Source organism: Trachurus japonicus, chromosome 14 (assembly GCF_045865225.1).
Source record: "Trachurus japonicus isolate A0001 chromosome 14, Traja_1.0".
NCBI classification, from domain to species: Eukaryota; Metazoa; Chordata; class Actinopteri; order Carangiformes; family Carangidae; genus Trachurus; species Trachurus japonicus.
The window spans coordinates 22,897,658-22,922,626 of record NC_140920.1 but is presented as its reverse complement, the minus strand read 5'-3'; the positions used below and the strand labels follow the sequence as shown (position 1 = coordinate 22,922,626).

Genomic DNA, 24,969 nt, shown 5'->3' with positions numbered 1-24,969 from the left:
CTGAAAACCATCTAGGTCGAGGTCTAACTGTCCATCTCTGCAGTTCTGTAATAAGCTTCTTTTAGCTTATCATTTTGGATTTCCAGGACATTTTCTGTATTGTTCTGTATAAACAGCTCTCTGTAGCCCTCATTCTCAGAAGAGCAGCTCTAATAAACTCACTGTATATTACCAACAAAGCAACCAACAGACAAATTTAGTGACTAGCTGGCTGAGAGAGACTATCAATCCATCTAGCAGCTAAAGAGCCAGATATTTTTCTGAGGAGGTCGACTTCAAAGGAATGAAAGCTCTCTGTCAGCTGGATATGCAAGAAGGCAAATGACTGCCAACATGTTTGTCAATTACATTTTTAACATGCATTTATATGTTAGGCATGTGTGTCGGCCGGCTTGTTTTGATGGTTTTCTGCTCCCCAGCTACCAAAAATTGATTTAAGCAGCTTAAGAACACACAGTGCGTGAACATTGTGTTCATCTGGGTGTGTGCTACTTTGTTTGCAGTGTTTTCAGTCCTCTTGGCTCACTATCACCTTTAGCCCCCCTTTGGCACAAATCTGCCAGGCTTCCTCATTGTCTCAGGTGAATCCAAGCAGAAGACATGACTACCCCCCACACACACAACCATGAACAACAACAAACCCCCCCACCTCACCGCTGCTGCCCCTCCTGCTCCACTCCAGGGATTCCCGTTACTTCACCCTGTCTGCTGAGGGACTTCTGGGATCACATCGCATATCGGTCTGGCGCCTCGCCTCCTGCCATTGGAGGAGGCATGCGCAGGGGGTGGGGGGGTGTTGGGGGTGGGGGTTTACACCCTCGCTCAGTATGGCTCAGCATGGCTCTGCTTTCAGCACAAACCAGTCATCGCTCCTCATTATTTATGACATTTTCTCCATGATTATTAATTCATCAGAATTGCATTATATTCCAGACGCAGTCCAGACACTGTCACATCTGTGGCGTCTCTGGAGCCCAGCGGGTCCTGGAGGAGTTGGCCCCACCCACTCCATCAATCCCCATGTCCCCTCCTCCAGTACTGTTTTTCCACATCCACATCTCTAATTGGGTTTTGTTTATGGGTTCTGTGATCACTGGCGACAGCATGATTGGTGCCATTGCCTCCCAAAATCTAATGGGGGGGGAACTTGCCTACAGTATTTATTTACTGCCTGCCTCAGTTTCACTAATAACCTTGTCATAAAGTAAACAATATTTTCATTCAAGACATGTGAGCATCTGTAATGTTATAATAATGTTTGTAATATACAGATGCAATGTCAAATCAATTTAGTCTCTTTCAATGTCCAAGGTTATAAATCCATGTAACCAACATTTGAAATGCAAGTCTGGGATATAAGGTGCTCCTGTGATTAGTTTTCTGTCTTTTGCAGGGCTCAGTGGACTAAGAAGTCAAGGGATAGTGTTACAGAAATTCACAGAAGCCATCTTTAATGCTCCACTAATCAATATTTTCTGGGGATCCAATGACTAAACAGGTTGCTCACAGTTGCAAACCCAGAGAATAATTATAATATCCTCTGCCGTATGCTAGTAGGCCAGCATCAGACAACAAGCATACAACGTTAGCATGTAGCTCCCTAGCCTTAGGGCAACTAGCAACTAAACCGACTGTTTTGCGCGATTGATGGAAAACCAGAGCTGACAATGGTGTGCATTCAACAGGTGGCAGGAAATAAAACCCCAAATGAATGCTAATTCTGCTATGCCTGTTGGCTATGTAAACAGGAAATTGTTTGCCAACATGGGAACGGTAACAACTAGAGACCAAAAGTTAATTGCAGCTCTAAGCTTTATTTTTCTATACAATTTTTATCCAGGAAAGCCAACTGAGGTCCGTACACTTTTCTTTTTCTCACATTCATGCACAAATTCAAAAAAGGGGCCCACCCAAAAACACACAGTCTCCCAGCTCTGACAGTGTTTGTAAAGGAAGAGGAGGAAGAGTGCTGCTCATTGACATTGCCCAGCAAGATTGTCCCAGCTGGTCTGTGGATTCAAACCTCAAAGCAATCACTCTTTGACATCAAAAGGGCTCACTTGGAACAAACACAACCGCAGTGTCAGAGATAGTACAGGTGAAAGTGCTGGATCCTTGCCAGCACTTAATCTAATGCTCAACTCTCTTGATGGAACTGGTGACAAGTGACACATGGATTGTCTCAAAAGTGAAGTGAAATCCAGCGGCTAGTTTCAAATCCCTAGAGAGCAGTTTGCAACCTGGCTAGTCTGGCTTTCCCTTTGGTAAACTGTACTCCAAAAGATACACGTTTTTTTTTGTTTGTTTTAAATTTGGCCTGACTTAAGTTCCTTGACGCATACTGCCAAATGATCAAGGGATCTGATATCCAGCCCCAAAAATGCATGACCCAGTTATGCATTCAAATTTTTCTAAAATAAAATTTGAAAATCACAGATTGGTGAAGCTGGAGTACAGTACAGTATTGGAGTGTTATATTTCACATTGAATAAAGTTTGATGATACAAATGAGCATTAGCCTACTGTATTTTCCTGTTCAAGCATAATCAAAGATTCTCAGTAGGCTACTATGACAGTGCAGAGAATGATTCAATCAATCTTTTAGCCACTAATGTTCACAAGGAAAAAAAAAACCGCACCATGATACAACTGGCGAAGGCAAATGTTATCAGTCTCAATCTTCAGCACCATCAATGTAATAACAAAGACGCAATCTATACAATCTTGAAAACCTTCTTACAATAATAACACTGTTTAGATCCCCCTCTAACATGCACCTATTCATTACCATGGAAAATCAACGGCCTTTCTCGTCGGGGTTTGCCACTAGCTTTGTGACGGTAGCCTTCAAGTCTTCATGCTCATCATTATCAACCATACACCATAAGCAGGTCTGGGCCCCTGATAGGCTACTACATTCAATTACAAAACACTAAAACATTTAGTCTTTTCTGGGGCCAGTGTGTGCGCTAACAACCAACAAAGCATCAGTCTGAGGCTTTTTGTTCAACGCTATGAAGCCGAGCGGATGTATTATCTTCATTCATCTTCTCTAAACTTTGTGAAGTCTGCAAAAAACAAGTTTCATTTGGCAATAAAAATGACATGTCTGCCATGCACAGTTTCTTTATCTCTCATTAAATTCATTTCTCTCAAAAAGGCACTTTTGCTTCATAAAGTGATAATGAAATTCTTGTGGAAATTTGTTTTTTTCCCCCCCTCTTTCAATCCCTTTCATTATGAAAACCTCTGCTTGTGAAATAACTGGCTGAGAAACTTGTCAGCGGTCTGGATGAAGGAGGAACAATAAAAACAAATCTCTCCTCCCTGAAATGTAAGTCTAAGCACCTCAGACCAGACAATAGTGAAATACAGAAAGACAGCAGCAAGGCATGTTCAGAAAAAGACTATTAGGAAAGATAAGACCCTTTCTGCAAGCTGTTCTGGCATAAATTCCATGTAGGTTAATGAAGTCCTAATTTAGTCTGTGATGAGAATTCATACAGTGGGGACAAAAAAACACCAATGTCAGGTAGCACACTTTCATATCCAGTCACCTTTCCTGGACACCAACTGGGATGCAAGCTACAGCATCTGAGCACTGCATCAAATCAAACACAGAAGGCTCCAAACATAGACAAAGGATCCCCTTCACCCGTGGCGAGTGAGAGGACAGTGATTAATGAGGCCACACCAGTGGAGAGTGGCTCCGTTATACTCCACCTCCACTCTTGTCTCTGCTTCAGCAGTAAGAGTGTCAACAAGTAACTAATGACTGCCAAGTTGTCCTCTTATACATTTCCTGAAAACATCACACTCCTTATCACCTCTAATGCTGCATTCACATGGATCTGGTACATGACTGGAGACACACTTTAATTGGAGAGTGGCTTCAGACTTGGTAAAACAGGCTCGATTTCCCCTGTTTTGCACCTGTTCTCAAAGCTATGAATTAGAGTTCTGAACACATCAATAACTGACACGCTAAACCTCATCCTCCTTCCCATCCAGCAGATCTGAGACCCCGACCCGGCCCCTGAGGTCTATTTTTTTTAATCCATTCATTACTGACCTTTTAGTTTGCCAGGGTAATGCAACACATTGGCTATGCTCTCTTCACCATTTTCCCACATGGCATTGTGTATCTACTTTGCAACACATGACAAACATGAACCTGACCTGAGCATAAAGCTTTATGCAGCAAAACAAGCTGAACCAAAACCCATTACTTTGCCTGAGAGACTCTCCTACTGGACAACTAGAGAACTGGGGACTTACACGTTAATTACGACAAAGGGAAAGGCAGAAAACCGAGATAAATGTAACATGAAATGGTATTAAATTAACATTTTTTGGACATGTTTTTTCATGTTAGATCAAAAGCAGAAGACAAGTTTCCTGACAAATACAATTAAAATTCTATCAACCTATCTATCTGTTCATGCTGTTTGAAGATTTTTGTATCATTATTTTACCTAGTTTATTCAAATTTCAAGTCAATACATAGCTAATAGAGCAGTGAGGTAAAACAATCTCAAAGAATTACCTATATAGGATTTATATATCAATTATGTAACAAAAGTAATATCTCATCACAGTAAGACAAGGGATAAGGCATTTGTACATAAATTTGACTATAAAATGCTATCTTAATTGGGAACCATAAAAATACTGAATTCCTATAAGCATTATTTCCATGACTAACCTTGTTATTAATTTGGGAGACCCACAGTCACACTGGGTCTATTTTGTTGTATGAATGCATAATTAGTTGATGGAATATGTTACTTTTTTTTCAGAATTGCTACGGTAACCACTGGCCATGTCCTTAACAGATATCCCATTATGCCATAAAACATAGCTTTTCTTTTTTTAGACTCCAATGCGAACGCAACATAAAGCTGTCACTTCTTCAGACTTTCTGGTCCACGCTTGTGCCCAACAATATTTTAGCCAGCACCCCATCCTTCTTTAAAAAACTCCACAGGAATCTTGCTAAGTTCCTTCCCTCCATTCTGCTGGCTGGAGAGTCCCTCTAGCCACTGATCGAACTGCAATCTCCCTGTTCAAACACAGCTGCATCAATGGGCTTTTATCACACTGCACCCCCCCTGGATACAAAGATATGCACAGCTGCTGCTCTGTTGCCCAGAAACGGAATGTCATTTCAGGAATACCCCCCATTCCACAAACAGGATAGTGTTACAGGAAGCGCTGCAAAAAGCCATAGCCCCCAAATTTGATTTTCCCCATTTTACACCAAGCACTCTATACTGCTCCCATACATCCATTTTGTGGGCACCATCTCTCTAATGAGTTCAGATGTCATTGAAATTGTGAAGATAGGATGCAGATAATTACATAATTGCACCTTTCCTAGCTGTTATTGAGTTTTTAGTATCATTTTCCATCACTGGAAACTGACCTATACCTCTGTGAAATCAATGCATAACGAGTTATGAGCTCTGTAATTTAAAATCTCATTATTGGTTGTAGTTTATTAGTTTGAAAGTCTTACCAAGAATCCTGTTATATATTTTTTTATCAATCTGAAGTCAGAGCACTCCAGCAAATGCACCTGCAGGTCATATCCTAATGGCATAATGGCTTGTTCCTTTTAGGTGCAAAAAATATTCTTGTTATGCATTTCAATTTTGATATTTTTTAAATATTCAATAAGAAGGATTATTGATTAATGAGCATTAATAATGTGAACAATGTAAGCAACATGTCATTTTTAAGGAAAAACCATTGAAGTCATGTATTAAGAAATGGATTGGTTTTAAAAAGGGCATTCATTGCATCAAACACCCCTAAATAGCACTAAACCTTTTTTTTTTTTTTTTAAAGCCCACACTCTGATAGTTCTCCTTTTATGTAATTTAGCCTTGTTTTGTTCAAAGCATCAAGCAATAAAACAGATTAGACTGTAAGGGCATTTGTGAATCATGTCATTTCCCTCTGTCTTTTGGCACTATAGTACTAGGAGACTGCCACTTCGAGTCCTTCAAAGCAGGTGCAAATGTCATAAATAAATGCAGGAAGGTTGTTGGGGTTCTCCCTTATTAACCTGACAGGTATTTTATATTCTGTACAGTTTGAGGCCTTTCTGCAAGAGGGAGCTGGCATTTAAGGCCCTCCAGAGGCACTAAAGCCATTGGGCCAGTAAGAGGAGCCATATCCGTGAATGAACTAATTAAGCTCCTCAATGTCCTCGGTAAAATGGTGCCCTGAGATTGTTCTCTGCAATAGCAGTAATGAGAAAGAGAGAGACATACGGATAAAAACATGGGAGAGAAAGCAAGAGGGAGGGGGGCAGACTTCAAATCCTAAAATGCATAAGGAGCATGCACTGGTTGGGAAAGAAAGATTAGCAAGGAGGCAGTGGAAGCAGGATTTGAAGCTCTTTCTGTTCCTGTACTGGGCGAGTAGACATGTTGCATTTTGAATGCAAGGTCCTTATTTTCACATCTTTGTTTTTCTACCCTTGGTTGCGGCAAGGCTCATTAAAGTCCATAAACAATACGAGATGTGCTCTCTAATGAGCAAATGCTTCTGTAAAAAGGGCTCTGTCCTTGGGAAGCTGGCCATGTCAGCTAATACTGTATCCAAAGCCAGTCTCATGCATCTGAGGACTAACAACCAGGCCATTCTCACCAGGCTCGTTTGTCTCCTCAATTCTCCTCGTTTTCATTGTTCCCTCATTTTCTGTACTCTGCTTCCCATGGAAATTATCGTCCGCTTTACCTCCTGACAGGGAGGGCAGAGTCACATCAGTTAAACTTTGCTCCATGAAAATCTGACACAGTGATTAATGAAGAGTTCCCTCTCTGCTCTGCTCCTTTAGGGTTGAATCCAAGGAAGTGGGAGTCGACAAAGTCCCAGGAGGTTTTGATGGCACAGGGTGGCAAACCAAGTGATCTGCTTGGCCAGCTACAGAGCGCAGTGGAGCTGAATGAAGCACAGTCAAAAACAACGGTGGGCTTTGACTGTGTTAGCAGGCCATAACAGAGTATGCTTTCTTTGAGATAGAGAGAAAAACATTTTGGCGAAACAAACAGGGGAAAATGGGAGCATGATGTGGCATTTAGAGTTGTTCTTTCATGCTGACAGGGGGTCAGACACTGATAAGTGATCTACCTATGGCTCACTAGTCACAGTGATGCTGAATAATGATAGCAGCAACTGTGAGATAAATCACCATTATTGCACTGATACGAAATAATCCTGTAGCAATTTCCACAAAATCAATGTACATGTAGGCTAGAGCACATGCAACAAGAGTGTTCTATTCAGAGAGAAGATATTTCACTTGGGTGGTAAATGATATGAGAAAATCCAGAAGGCTAGTGTCTAGAGACTACAAGTCTAAAGCCATGCTAGAAGGTTCACATAATTAAAGTATCTTTCCACTATGACAACAGTTTTATTAATCTTTAAATGTGTGAATCTTATAAACATACTGATACTCAGGACTATATATTTAAAATAGCATGTTGTTGGGCAGAACCAGTGCAGCGTCACTGAGGTGAGTGTCTCTGAGTCATGCCAAGCACTTTACGAGTCTTTGAGCCAGAGCCTTTCAGCAGCACCGTCTCTGGGACCTCTGTTGGCTGCTGTAGAAAGGCCGAGCCCTCAACCCTCATGCTGAACCGTCTGAGCACGGCCCATCTGGCCGCCTGTACTGCGCGCCAGTATCAATCATATGCAGCATGACACACTCCCTTTGTCCCTGCAATGTAAACATATTTTATCCTTCTGGTGTTCAGACAGAGCACTGGTCTTCATTTGACATTTAAATCCCAATCTGTCATAAAAGATAGATAGGAAAGAAGCTAAACTCAAGAAAGCAACCATACAACATTCTGAAGTAATCTGATATCTTAGGGGACATTCTTCGTCTTGTGACAAATATAATTAGACATGTTATTTTCAACTTCAGGCTGCATCAAAAAATACAAAAAGGTACAAAAGTGTTTTAAAAAACACCTTTAACATCTAACATCCTCATTTCAACCGTCAGAGCAAAGTTGTGTCTATACTCTGGTTGTGTCCTTTGGCAAAGGGTGAAAGTAGATACTGCTGGCATTAGACTAAAAATTGAAAAGACTTCAGAGAGCTTGGACGGGAGTTTATTGATTTGCCAATAATGTGCTTTTCAAAAAAAAAAAAATACTGTATCGGCCAAAATGCAATGATAATTTAAGTCAACAAGTCAAAGCTGCGGGTTTGCATCCTTGCAATTCACAAAATCCTATGCTATGGATTTGCATATAACATTTTGAGTATTTACAGTAAGTCATGCGGCGTAAACTCTAAGGTGCCAAATAATATGCAGAAGAAACTACAAAATAACTGTGCCAAAGAAAAATGTGAAGGAGTGCCAAAAAAACTAAGCATTCCTTTATCATCTGTCAACATTCATGTAGCATCAACAGAACAAATTCTCTCCTCAAAACACACCGAAAAGTCTTGTGGTATCTATTTTCATGTGCAGGAATAATTTCTGAACTGTTAATAGAGCAAAATAATTACACTGTTCCAGAAGTTTGCAGTTCTTATTAAAGCAGCAGAGCAATACATTATGCAGAAAAGCCCTGCAGATAAAATGAGACAGCTGTCAATCAGGACAGCGGCTATTTACTCCAGAGACATAAATCAGGCCATGATACACAAGAAAAAATGTGCTCCTTTTACAGCATTTACCATTTACCAGAACAGTGTTAGAACCTCAGGAAAAACAAGAAAAACACATCACATAGGTTTGAAATTTGAGGCACATCTCCCTTTTCCATGACAAGTGAGGTTTCATTCAACTCATACAAATTAATTTAATTTAGCATCAACAAAACCAGTAAAGAAGCAATCCAAGACAAGAGATTCTGAACAGTGCTCCAGATCTGCATCATGAAGACTGGCCTTCATCTTCAATGTAGCAGGAAAATTGAAAATTTAGAAACTGGTACTGAACAATGGTATCATGTCAAAATTCAACCAAGGATGAAAAGAGCTACAAAAACATCTACCTGTGTCCAAAACTATTACTGAAATTAGAGAGCTTTATTACATAAAATGGGGCTCCAGTGACCGAGAGGGAAACAATGAATCCAGAGGTTGAAGTGGCGTGGCGACCCAGTGGCTCCTCCTTGACGACACTTTGCATTGTGTCCCGCCTCCCTCTCATCCTGCAACCCCTCCTCCCACTTGCCGCCCTCTACCTTTGTCTGCCTCCCTGGCTCATAGTGAGCCACTCCTGGGGCTTTTCTTCAGGAGCGGCTCCTCCACAATGCTGTTAGTGTGAAAGCCTAATAAATTACAGACCTCTCCTGATCTCATCAAACACAGCAGCCTGACCATAAACACATAATGGAACAGACCCTCTTAGAGGGGTTTCTGTTGGGTCAAATCAGGAGGATTGTCTTCAAATTCTCAGATGAAATCTGGTGTGCCTTCTCCATTTTAAAGACAAAGAAGCCCGCTGGGGTCATATGGACCAAAACAAAGGAATAGAAACACATGTCAAGTTTAAGGAACATGTTGAAGTTATTCTATTGCATCTTTCTTTTAGTAATGTCAGGAGGAATTTCATTTTTCTAAAGCAGAAAATAGTAACACTACTATAATGTTTCACACGTAAACCGGTTACAACACATTTGCCATTGTACAATTCATCTGTAATTGTTGAAGCACATGTGATAAATTATGTATGGATAATAAAAAGGCCATGTACAAGTGAGTGGTCACTGTGCTGCATACAAGAGAGGACATTTATAAAAGTATCCTGTGATTGTGAGTGTTTTTATTGTCTGGGCTTTTACTCTGGAATTTGATTCATTTCCATTTGACTGCCATGAGTGATAACAGAACACACCTTTCTCTGTCTGTGTTTATACATGTAGCATATTGATGTATGGACTTCTTCATAATGCAACTGGGGTAGTAATCATTTTTGTTTTATCAATTTGTTCTCTCAGACTTCTACGTGATTTTTTTTTTTTTCCTATACGACACTGAAGACGCTCTGTATAATGCAAACATGGTCCCAAGTCACATTTGGAAAACTGTTGATTTAAATTTCCTGGAGTATCATTTAAAATGATTTCAGTAATCAATATCAAAACAATACGTTGTTATACAGTAGCTCAGCAAATATAATGTTGACAGTTTTTCCCCCACAAACCTCTAAACTGCTTAATGCTTTACTATTAACTAAAGGAGGTGTAAGATTTGATTTGATTTGATGTGATCAGAATGCAAGTAATAATGTTTGTGAAGCATTTGATGCCAGTATGCAACACTCTTATATCTAGGTTTGACAACCAGCTCTACAGGAATTAAATGTATTCCGACTCAGTTTGTTTCTGTTCTGGCAACGACCACACCCTCCCAGCACCTACACAATGTTACCCTGCAACCACCTGCTCCCAAGTACAAAAACACAATTTATTTTAATCTGTCTGGCCTCATCAATGTTCACATGCAGTCTCCATATGGACAGCAGCAGAGGGGCTCTGGTTATTTGCAGCACCTATATTAGATTGTGGGTTGAGTTTTACCTGTTAATTAGATAACATAGGACACATCAATTTGATCAAACAGTCCACAGAGCCTTGCAGCATCCACTGTCAAACCAAAAGCTCCTGGATGCGTCTCTGTGTTTCATCTTGTTTCCATAGCATTACCGCACAGAAGATTTCATGGTAACATACACACACAAGAGAAGTACACACGATATGTTTTCTAATACACACATGCTGCATTATAATTGGTTAGATTGCACCTTTGGCTTCTTTATACAATCGTGTGCAACAAGACAACCAAATCTGTCATCTCTGCTTTAAGTTGATTTAGCCGTTTTTCCATTTCAGAAACTAATAGCTCCCCTTCACGAGACCACTACCTAGAAACACAAATGCAATATTCTTTTATTTTTCCACAAATTAAAAATGTATTGAAGTTACTATTTAATATGTTTTTGTCTCTCCAGCTGAATTCACTAGTTGTTCTTGAACATGCCGTTTCTGCATACAAAGCCATTTGAATTCACACCAAGGCCACTTAAAAAAAAAACTCCACCAGACTTCAATAAGAATTGGGAACTACTTCTACATTATTTCTGATGACCACATTTTCTTTAAGGTTAGATGAAATCTATAGACAGAATATGAAATATCCGAGACCCTGCAGCTTGGGAAAACAGTTTGAGTTTGTGCCACCAGGGCTTTTGAACAGTACACAGTGACAAGTCATTCTGGACACTTGCTGGCGCCGTCTGAAAATCCCATGAAACAACGCTCGCCTCAAGAATGTCCTCACTGAAAACTGTGCCAGTTTAGAAAGTAAACAAGTGCCCAAAATCCTGCACCAACTGCACAACTCACTTTGTTCCCATCTCCCAAAAGATGTGCTTGTTTCTTTGTTATTGTTTTTTTTTTCTTCACACTCCAGCTTGGCACCTGAGGAGGCCAGCCAATCACAGAGCAGCTGGGATGAGCAAACTGCCATTGCTAAGCATTACATCATGATGGTGAGTCACTCCCTGGGATTAAGAGAGTAAAACACGTGCCCAAATACCCTATGGCTTTGACTCTCCATGCTCTGACAGCTCGTCCCAGGTAAAGTGAGATGAATCTCCGAATGTAGGAGTCTGCCTCTCTATATGTACGTGATGTGCATCAAATTACACAATTTAAGACTGAGGTTGGAGTAGGTCCTCAAACAGGTTTCTGGGCTTGTCAGCTGAGTTTACATGGTGTAAACTTGCTTTGAACACCTTTAAAAAAAAGTGTACTTAGAATGCAGGCCTGTAGAAACATATTGAAATACTAGGGGCGTTTTGTGCAACCATTGGTCAACCTAAACTTGCAGATGTTGCCACAGACAGAACAATATCCATTCAATTAGGACACAATGATGTTTCAGCATATAAAGATATGTGACTGCCAGTCTCTGCTGTTTGCTATGCAGTTGGCCCTCATGTAGATCTTTTGTGAGCTTGCAGCACATGCCATCTATTCAGGTTGATGGAAGCAGCATGTGCCACTTGTGTCCTGAATTTGAATGGTGTGCCCTCACTGTGGACCAGCACTCTGCCTGTAGAGGTTTTGGAGTGTACTCACTCATTCTTTGGTTCTCTTTATGCCACATCCATCTAATGCAAGCAAAATGAAGACAAAGAAATTAATGAGTGATCACCTGAGGAGCCAATCCAAAGCTTGAGCTACAAGGAAGGCCTTATTGTCTCTTCTCATGATGCAGCATCTCATCAGGGAGGGTAACATTAGAGAGAGAGTAAGAAAATCCAGCCAAATCATCATCATCTGAACATCTGGACATCTGAACTGAAAACATTAGGATGCTGCAAAAAAGTTAAACTTTACTTGACTTCATAAGCCTTAATGTTTACTCCTCTACCAGTTTAAATAACGTTTAGTTTGTGTTTTGTTTGGTTTAAGCATTTCTATTCTACAATACATTGGGACCAATTCACTTAAGTAAATTATTTGCACATACGAGCATACTACAAATGACTGTGAAATGAACCAGGATCTACTTGTTTCTGCTTTGTATATTTTACATGTATAGTCTTGACAAGTTTCTTCGTTTTAGAAATATACATTTCACAAATTTTCTTTCTGGTTGATATTGTATTTCCATTATAAATTTGAGTGATGGACAAAAGAAAAAATAAACTTAATTAGCTGTCAGTTTGTGGGAGTACATTAAAGAGTAACTAAACCCCTAAACCACTTTTTTCTGCTGAAAATAAATATATTTGGGTATGAAGTAGTGTTGTCGATTGATTCTGGTCCAACTCTTGACATTTTAGTCAAAATATTTCAATTTGGTAGCCTGACAAGCCAAACTATATCATTAAAATGTCTAGTCTGGCAACGACCGAGACCTCGGCTCAATCCAGGGGGCGGGATGAAGGCTGTATTTCAAACTGCCTCTGCACGCAATAGGGTAGCCCTACGACCAATCAGAGCAAAGAGCAGGATGACGTTAGCCTGACAAGCCAATTAAAATGTATGTCGTCATTGCGTTAAGCCCGCCCAACGACTCTCTGAACAGATAGAGCGCTGTGATTGGTGAACACAAATGGTGTTCGAGACTCAAAAAGTTCCTATGGCTCGTTTCTAGACCCACCTACGGAGCAAATATATTTGCTGCCGCTAGGGTGCGTCTAGATTTCCAGGCTATCAATTTGGTGTATTTTGTTGTAAAAAATCTAAGAGTGACTGCCCTCTATGGGTTGAAACCTGGCTATTACAATCAAATTTTGCTATTGGCTGAGATGGAGGCCGATGACGTTTTTGGAGGCAGCTTTCGTCACGAGCCACGAGGGTCGAATAACTGCTCCTGGAGCCCCGCCCATAATCAAGACATTTTTTGAATTTCCAGTTTAGAGCACGTCAGCCAAAACTGAGGGGTGTAAGTGTTTTGACTCTTCACCATGCATTGTGGCAGAGGAGACTCTGTGTACAGGGGAGACCCTGAACTGGCTGTAGCCCCCACCCAGGTAAGTAATGACCAGGTACCATAGATTTATGAGAATCACTGATCATTACGGGAAAAAAAAGCTAGTATGCTCCTTGCAAGCTGCAGTTCATAGTTAAACACATTTAAAAGCAATGATAACACTACGGCGGAACAGGAACTGGCCCAACAAAAAAGGCATTCAGTGAAAAAAGAGGAAATATTTCAAAAACTGTGATACAGTCACAATCAATTGTCTGGAAAAAAAAAACATCACTGCATGCATCTTAAATGAGCAACAATTATCCCTGTAGACACCAGGTGTACAAGAAAATGAGCTGCCTCTCCAGGTGGTTTGGAAAGCAAGATTTCAGTGCAGACAATCCTCCCTGAATTGAAGATAAATACAGCAGGTGTGATATCAGCTATGCTGCTGAAATCCTGTAACAAACTGCCTCAGATTGTCTGACACCTTTACTTCAATAAGTCCCTAAGCTGCCGCACAAGCAAGGAACCAAAAATCTACAGAACTGGCAAACAACATCTCAGTACAGAAGAGCTGTAGTGGCAATTACGTTACCCAGCAAGCAAGTGCAACGTCTGTACACCAAATAGAGATAATGAGGTCCAGACAAAGTCACACGCTGTGGCCTGGCTTAGTTTTTAAACCAAGGGTGACTAAAATGACATTTTTAATGCACTCCAGCTGAATAAACTAACTCAAATGAAAAACCACTGAGTAAGTGACGACATTACCTTGAGTCACATTTGTCTACTCTCAGAATTCAGAAGCTGTGAGCTTAAAGGACAATTCCAGGCAAATTCAACCTGGGGCTAGTTTCCTAATATTTTAGGTCTAAAAGAAAGATTCTGAAGATTTTCTTTTTAATTGCTCCTGTTATGCAGTAGTTCTGTCTGTCCCTGCATCACCACGGCAGCGATGAATGGGAGCAGAACGATCTTATGCTGTTTAGGCTATTTAGGCTGCCAACCGATCTTTAGGTTTAATCCGATTTTTATAATAGCCATAAATGACGACTATTGGTCGACCAAGAAAATCTTTGGTCGGGGGCAGCCCTAAAAGGAATATCAACTCAGAGCCACAACATCTTCGTAGAAGTGAGAGTAAGTCTGGATATTCTACTTGTAAACATACTGAGCACGTCAGCTTGACTCTCGCACAAGACTTTGTATTACAGCTCCATTTGCAAACATGTCCGCTTCCTTGAAGTGAACAAAAACTGTGTATGTTTGAATAGCCATCCGACACGTTTTGTGGGATGTAAATAGCCTAAACAGCATAAGATCGGTCTGCTCCCATTATACGTTGCTGTGGCGATGCGGGGACAGACAGAGCAAAACAGGAGCAATTAAAAAGAAAATCTTCAGATTCATTCTTTTAGACCTAAAATATTAGGAAACTATAGCTCCACGTTGAATTTCCCTGGAATTGTCCTTTAAGAAGACATCCTAGGTTTTGTCTTACAGGTTTTTTTTACCTTTATTTAACCAGGTTTGTCCCATTGAGATCCAAGATCTCTTTTGCAAGAGAGACCTGGCCAAGAATGACTCTTTAAGGAACAAACTGAAACTTAACTTCTCTTAACCAACAATGCATGAAATTGCAACAAGGTGCAACACCATCTCTACTAAAGTATCAGTTTAAACCTCTAAAGAGCGGACATGGACATGAACCACAAGGAAGACTGCGGTTCTGTTTATACCACACTGGGTGTGTCCAAAGGCTTAAGTGTTTAAAGTTGACGCACAGAAGTCCAGCCTATAATTGTAAACACATCTTGCCACTGTCCAAACTGGTTGCTTAAAGGGAATGAAGATCACAAGAATCACTGGCTTCTCACACAGAGTTGAGAGTCAAGGTACAGTAGACAGGATTTGCCAAACCAGGAAGTATAAATATTGATAAAACAGTAGGTTTTCCAGTGAGGGACTACTGGGTATAATGTCACTATGTGTATTTACATTTGTGTTGAGATGCATGAAATAGTTAGTTCATAGTCTTGTTAAAATGTATTGCATAATGTCATATAAAAGTACAATACTCAGCCCCACGTCATCTTGGATTACCAAATATTGAGCTTTCCAATAGATAAATCCAGCAGCAGACCACCATATTGCAGTAGTGAATCTTTAAGTGTTGAAACATCAGATTTCAAAATCTACCAGGGACACATGAAAGATATCTCTGTCTTATCTAAACACTTAAAGGCTTAGATGAACAAAGGCAAAGCAAAACCTCCTCTCTATGCTTGTGACTCATTAAAAACGACTGCCAGTAATCCATCATTACGAATACACATCATTCTGTGCTGACATGCATAAGTGTGACTCTTGATAAAGGTTACTACCACAGAAGCAGTGTTTCTTATATCAGGGCGTTGTCTGTCCAATTATATCTAATTTTTTAAATGGAAGTGCAATTACAACACATCAAGTGTTCATTAAAAGGGATGTAAAAACATCACTTCATTTAATTGAGTATTAACAAAAGACAACTCAGAAGTGTTTCTGAATTTCAAAGGCAGAAATACTATCTGTCCACCTGTGCCACTGTTTGTGAGGGCAAGTTAAAATAGTGGCCATCTATAAATAACACTGAGTCCCATGCTGACAATAAAGACAACTCAAATATCAATACAAACAGTTTCTGTTCAAACAGAGTTGGTGCTTGGTGGAGGACAGGGACATCATGCTGAGATTCTGTTACACAGTAATGTAGTCTATCGTCACCTTGGGCACCCTCACCAGACTTGGCAGCCTCACTAAAACAGCTCAGGAAAAGAAAAAAAAGATGAGAAGAGCTGCATGCTAAAGCAGCAAAGATCAGTACTAATGTAGAGAACCTGCTGCTGAGGATGCTGAGTGTCACAGCACTGTCCATCCCTCATCACCTTCCTCGTTCCCCATGAGGCACATGGCTATTAGCCTTACAGCACCAGCAGCTCCAGAGACTGTTTTAAAATGTTTTGAATCAGAACCACTTCCAGAAATGTTATACCTTGCTGAATGTGATTCAGTGACATCAGTGCACAGTCACTTCAGGCACAGTTTCTCTAAATCCATTAGAGCCGATACTAATTCACCCTGCTGAAATGTGTAAGTGTTCTTTGAAGAGAGGTGTAGCCGGTGAAAGTCAACCAGGGTAAGTGACCAGAACTCAGAGGGTACGAGACAAGCTTTCAGTAAATTTCTACATGTTTTCTAAATCTAAATGGATGGACAGAAGACTCCAAGTTCATTAACCTTCACTTACAAAGACTTAAAACAGAAGTAATATTCCTTTTGATCATTGCAGGTTACAGAAAGTTGAACTCCAACCAAATGTGTGACTTCCATTAATGAGTCCAGGTTTGCATATAATTGGGCAGAGTTACCAGTAATGACCAAATAAAGTTAAAATTGGGCTGAACAATTCATCTTTTTATATCAAAGTAATGACTTGGTGTAGAAGAGTACATGTTCAAACCGCAAGAGCTGTTAATTAAAGTATCTTATTTGCACTGCACTGGGACGGAACCTTGTGGAAAAAGCTTTGCCGTTCTTATATGTAACTTCACATTACAAATGACACTGCTATACAGTTTTCAGTTTAATTGTCTTTCATGTTAAAAAGGTCCCATGTTTCACATTTCTCTAGTGTTTAATTTGAAGGTTTGAAAGATAAAGCAGTGTATGGATTTCTCAACACATAGTGAGCCAATCAGATGAGACCTGCAATAGATGTAAAACTGTCTTCTAAGTGACACACACCGCAACACAACTTTATCCACTGGTCTTACTGTACTGTACCATCCTAAGGAGGACATTGACTTTGTGTCTTGTGACAGAATGAACACTCGGTGTTGTGTTGTGAGTGACTAAAGCTAAAACTGAAAAAAAAAAAACAGGAACACAGAACCTGCACTGTCCTGCCTTACAATCAAAAAATGCATGGAAATCTAACTTCCTAAAAAAAAAAAAAAAGGACCTTTGAAAATAACCTGGTCCTATGGCAAGAGCCACTAGGTACACATAAGATATAGGCCTACTGTATTGAATTTTGAAAAGTAATGCTGTGCAAATACAAGGAGAAAAGTAATTCAGCAGTTGAGATTTGGCCCCAAATCCTGTCTAACAAGCATATCTCCTTTTTTCAGTTTTTTTTTTTCCTCTTTTCTGACATTCAATTCTCTATAGGACGCCTTCAGAGCTCACACAATGCAAATCACTCATGGTCCCCATTCATGCACTGATTAATATGCAAAGACAGCCCATCCTCATCTAACAGTCAGCAGAGAAGAAATATAACAGCCAGCCAAGTCGTTTTGAACTTATCTGGAACTATCAGAACTTCATGTGAAGAAGCACTGTGAGATGACATGAATTTATGGATAATGTATCACAGATTCATTGCCTTACAGTATGATGTCTTTCATCTCTTGGTAAAACATGTTTCATTCTCATTTCTATTTTTTTTTTTTTTTTTTTGAGGTTTTATTCACAGACCCGCAAACAGCCACCTCTATATACTGTACTGTAAGTTCAGCTGAACATTTTCATAATGGAAACATAAAATAGTATATTTGAGGCTGTTTATTTTACCTAGATATTATTAACACAGATGGCCAACTAAATAATTTGGGATTTGGTAACACAAATCTTTGTATTAAAATAATAAAGTTAAAAAACAACAACAACAACAACAACAACAACAACAACAACAACAACAAGTACATGTGGTACCAAACCAAAGTAGGGTCCTGTTTAATATTCCTCATGAATGGATCTACAGCATTTGTCTGGAGATGCTCCGATTCATCCACTGGCGATTGGGAAAAAACATTTTTCAGCACGACTGCTTTTGATTGCCAACCAGCCAATCAGTGTCAGATCCGACAGTGCTGGTTAAATCTCCACTCATGCCCCACACAGTGGTTCACGTCTCACACACACACACACACACACACACACACACACACACACACACACACACACACACACACACACAAACACACAATGGCACAGACACAGCTACACAACACACCATTGACACTGTAGTACTTATTGTGAGTGGAAAGGGCACAAAGTTCACAATTTGTAATTCCTGTAAGGCCCAAGAAGGTCGCACAGGAACAATTAGGTAAATGTTCAGATCAACAAAGTTAATCAGACACTTCAAACACCATCTCCCCTGAATCAATTTGAAGACGTTAGCAAAGGCAAATCAGGTAAGACTAATTACCTCACCTGTCAATCTGTCCATTAAGAAAAGTTAAGCAAAAGTAATGGAGAAAGGCACAGTATGAAAGATTCTTATAAACCTCAGCAGCAGCAGCAGCAGCAACATGTAACTCACATCTGGCAAATCAACTAAACCTGTAATTATGATTCAATGAAAAGTCATTTATTTTCTAATGTCATCTTCATTCATTCATTTTCTATACCGCTTATCCTGCACTAGGGTCACGGGTGAGCTGGAGCCTATCTCAGCTGACTTTGGGCGAGAGGCGGGGTACACCCTGGACAGGTCGCCAGTCTATCGCAGGGCTAACATATATAGACAGACAACCATTCACACTCTCATTCACACCTATGGGCAATTTAGAGTCACCAATTAACCTAACCTGCATGTCTTTGGTCTGTGGGAGGAAGCCGGAGTACCCGGAGAGAACCCACGCATGCACGGGGAGAACATGCAAACTCCACACAGAAGGGCCCCAGCCGGCCGGCGGGTTCGAACCCAGAACCCTCTTGCTGTGAGGCGACAGTGCTAACCACTGCACCACCGTGCCGCTAATGTCATCTTAAAACTGTTATAGTAACTACAGTTAGCACTTTGGATATAGCTCATATTCAGCTATTTACAGCAGATGGGTACAGCTGAAGTATGAGCAGCTCCTGTACTGATGAGAATTTGATTAACATAACCCTTAATAAATTGGAATGAAAGGCGTACATGTCACATTGCTCTGTATATTTGAAATAGGATCCATGCTGCATTCAAAGTTCTAAAGAGTCCAGAATCCAGCTATATTCAGAGAGCAGACTAAAAACGCCTTATAATTTTCCCTTGTTTGGCTGCTTTTTCCAGTTCTCCCAAGTCAAAAATAGCCTGTATTATTTTCATAGTGGCTTTGAACTTACCACAGCAGTTAAAAGTCCCATATGTTAGCCATTTAGGAATTGTGTATTTTCTCTCCCTCAAAATGTCAAGTTGAACTTTTTCTTCTTTTTGTGGAGTTCTGCTCTGCTCTATGCACCAAAACATTGTTTTAGATCCATAGGATCATTAAATCAACTTCAGTGTGTGCATTTGGAGCATTCATCCTATGACTGCAAATTCAAAAAGGGGATAAAATGAAGAAATACAATAGAGGAAGTCCAGTTTGAGTAATAGATGCCTTTAGTCTGGAAGTCTGTCAAGGGCAGAGAGACTGCATGGCAGTTCAAAATATGAGGAAGTATTTTAAAAGTCTGGGGAGTTTGATGACAGTAGATGTATCTTCCATTACAGCAAATGGAAAGGAACAGTGGTGTTAAACCTTTCAATAAAAGGTACATCAAAATTATCCATGAGGCATGACCACTTGCACTTAAGCTGCAGACCATGGATGGATTTGATGACCATGGGTATTGTAGATCATTCAAATAACATAGGGTCAGAAGTGGAGATTTACACTATACACTCAATCCACCTAGCTGCAAAAAGATGAAGACACATCAAGCAGCTGTCAATGTCCTCTCCTAACATCATATTCTATTTTATCCTCCCATTATTCTGTCATTTACTGGAAGGCAGGGTAGCTCCTCGTCCTAATGTTTGTTACTAGCCACAAAATTTAATTATCACTGAACTGTAACAGGAACTGGAAATCAATAAATGTAATTAAATTGCTCAGCCTTCAAACTGTGTGATACTGTCATTACCCTTTTAATATACCCCGGGCCTATCATATAATGTGATCAATTTCTTTGGATTTCTTTCTGTATTGCAACAAGGCAGAACTAAGGCACAATTGTTTAATTATCTCCCTCTTGGTTTCTTTCACTTTTCACTCACATAAGGTACAGCAAATTGCATGGGCGTCAGTGTATTTCAAATGGATTATGAATCATATAACAAAAATGAACACATACCAGATGATGCTGGTATCATACTGCCCTCTATACCACTAACAGTGACAGTCTGACATAGTGGTTACCACACTTATAATTGAGAAATAAACCTGTTGGTGCTTAATGTTTGAGTATAAGTCAATCTCAGTGTTCTTAATAACAGAATCAAAGAAATGTTTTAAATGCAGTCTATTTATGTTCTGCAGTTATGTTAAATAAATATTGGCTGTTACATCATTACATTTTTTATGGACTCAAATATTAATGGCAGTATTCTGCTTTCGAATTTCCAGTATGGGTAAGATTTTAGGTGAACAATTAATGGAGGCAGGGCTGTTTTGGGACTGAGTTATCATTGGCTGAATTAAACCTCAGTGGGAGGCAACAAAAGTGTTTCTGACTAAAGATAGGACCAACAAAACAGCAGACCTGTAGAATAGGAGAAATAGTGAAAGAGCCATCCTGGAACACTAATAATGTCTACTAATCTACATAATTATTAAATCAAACTAGTCTTCCTCTCTCCAAGGACCCCTGGGGGTCCATAAACTCCACTTGGAGAACACAGTTGCAGACTATAGAGAGAAGGGGCAGATGCAGAAAGGAGGAGGATATGGGAGGTGCGAGAGGTGGGGGTTTAGGAGGGGGGAATGGGTCCCCTCCTGCCCTATATAACCATGGGAGCTCTGGGATTGGATCCTATTGTATACATTGAATGACTATTCAGTTGTCCTCAATGGATGACGAATTTCACCCTAACCAACCAAATTGAAAACTACGATCAAATCAGTCTAGGTCTACGTGTCAAAATCATTTTGCGCTTAAAACGCATTGCGAGTTGGAAACTACAGTGTCCTATGTGGCAGGATAGAAAAATAACCGAAACAAAGGTAATGTCACATCAAAGATGTCGAGGGCTGCTAACCTATACGGCCACATAATGATACACTCTAAAATAGCAGACTGACACATCCGCGCTAAATACTGTTGTCGTGCCAAATCCGATGATGACTAGAGTCGGAGTGGTGGTTGCATCTAATCCAGCCAACGGAAAGAGTTTAAGCGCGTGCTTATGAAAACAAAAATCCTTTTATCATGATATAAATGTCCTTAAACCTATTTTTAGTGGACTGCAACAAAGCATCGCCGAGAGGAGCGACTAACGCTCCGGTCGCTCCATCCTCGGTGCGTCACAGCTGACCCAGCATTAGTGCGAAAGCGAAGACGGACTTACAAAGGAGAATACATGTCTTTTACTTCAGCTTATTTCATATTTGAAACTAAAAATTGCGCCTTCCTAGCACATGTACAGCGCCTGTGCACGATAGGCAGACATGAGAGCGTCCCTCTGCATCACTAGTTCAAATCTCCACCAGCATTCATCTCTACTAACCTTTACCCACACAAATGAACTCGCGAGCTCAACTCGCATAAAACCGCCTACGGATGGGCAATTTGCCTCTTTTTTTTCATCACTAAAAACTGACCTGAACCTGTCTGCCTCAACTCAGAGGACAGTATGCCAACCGGACCGGACACCGAGTGGCACACTGCTCTGTATTGCGCGGAGTCAAGCGGCTCCTGATATGAAACTGGGCACAGGACACATAACTGAGATCTGTAACTGACTCAAGGTGCCTCGGTGTGTATACCGCTGTTTATAAATCACACAAACTCTCACTTCTTTCAGAAACTTTTGATGTAATCTCGCAGAATTTCGCAGAGCACCAGCTCCAACCAGGCGCCACTGTCCGGAGTCAGTGACAAGGATGCCGCCAGTGGGACCAGAGGATGCTGCTCCACACTCAACACAGCCTGGCCTGCATTCTCACTCATTTGTTTTGGCCACAGTCTGAGAAGTCATCACCACACAACCTAAAATGAAAAATAACTCAGCTTCTTACCTGCACAGCCAATGAATAGAAATCCCCAGATGAGGTCCCTTATGTGGAGCATTGTAATGTGTCACAGATATTCTCCCTGTAGAGTAGACGCACTTTAAACAAGCGAGGTGTCTCTCTCTTTTTCCTGAGGAGGAAAACAGATATCAGCCTTTCCAGGACAACAACTGCTACCGGACGGATTTTTGGTCCTTGTCGCTACCCGTGTTCGCGGCACAATGAGTGACAAGCAGCAGCCGTAGCACGCACTCGCACACACATGCACTCAATAGATACCAACACGAATTACTCCGCCCGGTAGGCTATACCCATATACCCACACACACACAGACACACGGAGACACACGGAGGGGGCGGGCTGAGGTGAATGCAGTAACAAAGTAGTGCGCGGAGCTGCATGAGCAGACAGCAGATGGTCACCAGGGGCTCTAATTCGGATTACTGGGTTTACAAACTAGCTAACGGTGGTTTAGAAACACATAGAGCAAAACACTTAATACAAACTAAGAACTAATTAAAAGTGTCATTCAGATTAAACGTTATAGCCTATAATAATTAAAAATATATATATAGCCTATAGGCTACATGCTATACTTATCCATTCATTATTTCAATGTGATTGTGATATATTACACTAAATAACTACTATTCATACATTTTTGTATGTATTCATTTGTTGATGTTGTCATCTGTTTACTCATATTATTCACACAAACACACACAGACACACACACACACACACACACACAATTCCATGTAAATATAAAATAAAATAGAATAATGTGGCTTTTTAGATACAGAAGCCAAACCATGTTCACATTAACTAGTCAACTTTTTTTTCTGGCTGCTGTTTGGTGCATAACAGGTGGTATATAATCAGTTTTGTAGCGTTTTAGCTGAAAACAGCTGCCTACTGCTGCTGAAAAATGTAGTTTAGTCTCCAGCCCAAATTCAACACAAAATTTGTCAAAACCAGTTACAGCTGTAAAAGAAAATACCACACAACTCTTTTTGTGTGCTTGTCTACTTAATGTGGTTGCAAACTGTTCTTCAGCTGACCATGTCTTGCAATCATACCAACTACCAGCAATTTGCTCTCTTGGAAAAAACACTATTGGAAAAGAAATCTTTACAATGTACTTGGCAGTCTGCAAAAAAATGTGCCATGATGGTAACATATGTCAGTGTCACCACAAACCTAGCTACTAATTAAAGAAAGGCACGCAGTGTTTCCCATTAATTATTACCCAGACTGAATTACATAGACTGCCATGGTCTAATTTGTCCCGCCACAGTTTCATAATGAACCCAAAATATTTTCTCACAACATGATGGTAAAGTTACAAGAGGAAGCAGTCAACCAGAGAAGAGTAGGCTACTGTCACTGTTAGCAGCGAACAGTACTTTAAGAAATACACTGGTGTGCACATCTCTCAGTAGGTACTCGGTTCAAGTGATTCAGAATGATCAAGCCTGACACCAGCCTCTCCTGAAGGCTGAAACTTCTTACAGTGCAGCCTTTTGAAAAAAAAGGTACAGCCTCACAGCCAGTATGGTTAGGTGAAATAATTAAAATCGACCCAACTCTACATTCTGCATGTTAGAGTTGCATAGACAGACTTAAAATACATCAAAAACTTATTTTGAAGCATTAAGTGGGTTGCACTCTGGACTCAAATTCAGCTGCTCAACGTAGGTTGCTGCTTTGCCATTTCCTGTCTGCCATTTGGCTCAGAGAAAATGCCTGAGAAGCTTGTTGTGGGAATGGCAAAATACAGCGAATTATACGTCAGTTTTAAATTCTTAGCAACCAGGAGCACCATTTCCATTCATTGCATTTTGTAAGAAAACGTTCCCAGTTTCTACCACTGAAAGTGAACCTAGAGCAACATTTCAATACAAATACGAAAAGCGGTTGTTTTCCCAGTAGCAGTCATTCCTCCCTTCTCCACCAGGGTGCTCTTTCCTGCCCTGCACACCTGTGGCCCCCTCCCTCGTTAGCTGTCCCCACTGCCTGCCTTACCAGCTGCCCCTCATTACCTCATTATCACACCTGCCAGGTATAAAGCCATTGTTTAGAGCAAAAACCTGTGGTTGCTCTGAGAAGTCATATGCTCTCAACACTACTGCGCCATCATCAGAAGCTTTGGTCATTGTCAACAATGAATCTGCAGATTGACTCATGTTATGCATTTTATCGCAGGGTTAACATGTTGAACATGTTCATTTGTATTCAAAATATATGTGGCCATCAACTGTGAAAGTAGCCAGTACATAATGAAATACTAATTGGTCATGAATTTTGACTAGTTCAAGGGCAAATAAAAACACTCAGACAACAATCTGAAACCAAGAACCTTGGGGCAAGTTTCTGTTGTGTCATGCCATTTTTACACAGCTAGTTAATTCAACATAGCATGTGGCTATTGTTAGGGTGAAAATTGTCTTAACACTGAATGTTTGCCTTTTACTG

The 24,969-nt window shown here is 40.4% G+C and overlaps 1 protein-coding gene across 8 annotated transcripts in view; it reads right to left on the bottom strand.

The window, feature by feature from the left end:
- ncam1a (neural cell adhesion molecule 1a) overlaps window positions 1-22,842 on the bottom strand; it is a 242,817-nt gene extending 219,975 nt beyond the window's left edge. For 4 of the 8 annotated variants that reach the window (XM_085798386.1, XM_085798380.1, XM_085798382.1 and 1 more), the window contains exon 1: window positions 22,500-22,842. In XM_085798386.1, coding sequence (XP_085654512.1) covers window positions 22,500-22,551 — 52 coding nt within the window. In that variant the 5' untranslated portion in view covers window positions 22,552-22,842. The remainder of the gene's footprint in view (window positions 1-22,499) is intronic. The other 4 variants (XM_085798385.1, XM_085798379.1, XM_085798381.1 and 1 more) reach the window with 1 other exon arrangement.
- Between the last annotated feature and the right edge of the window lie 2,127 nt (window positions 22,843-24,969).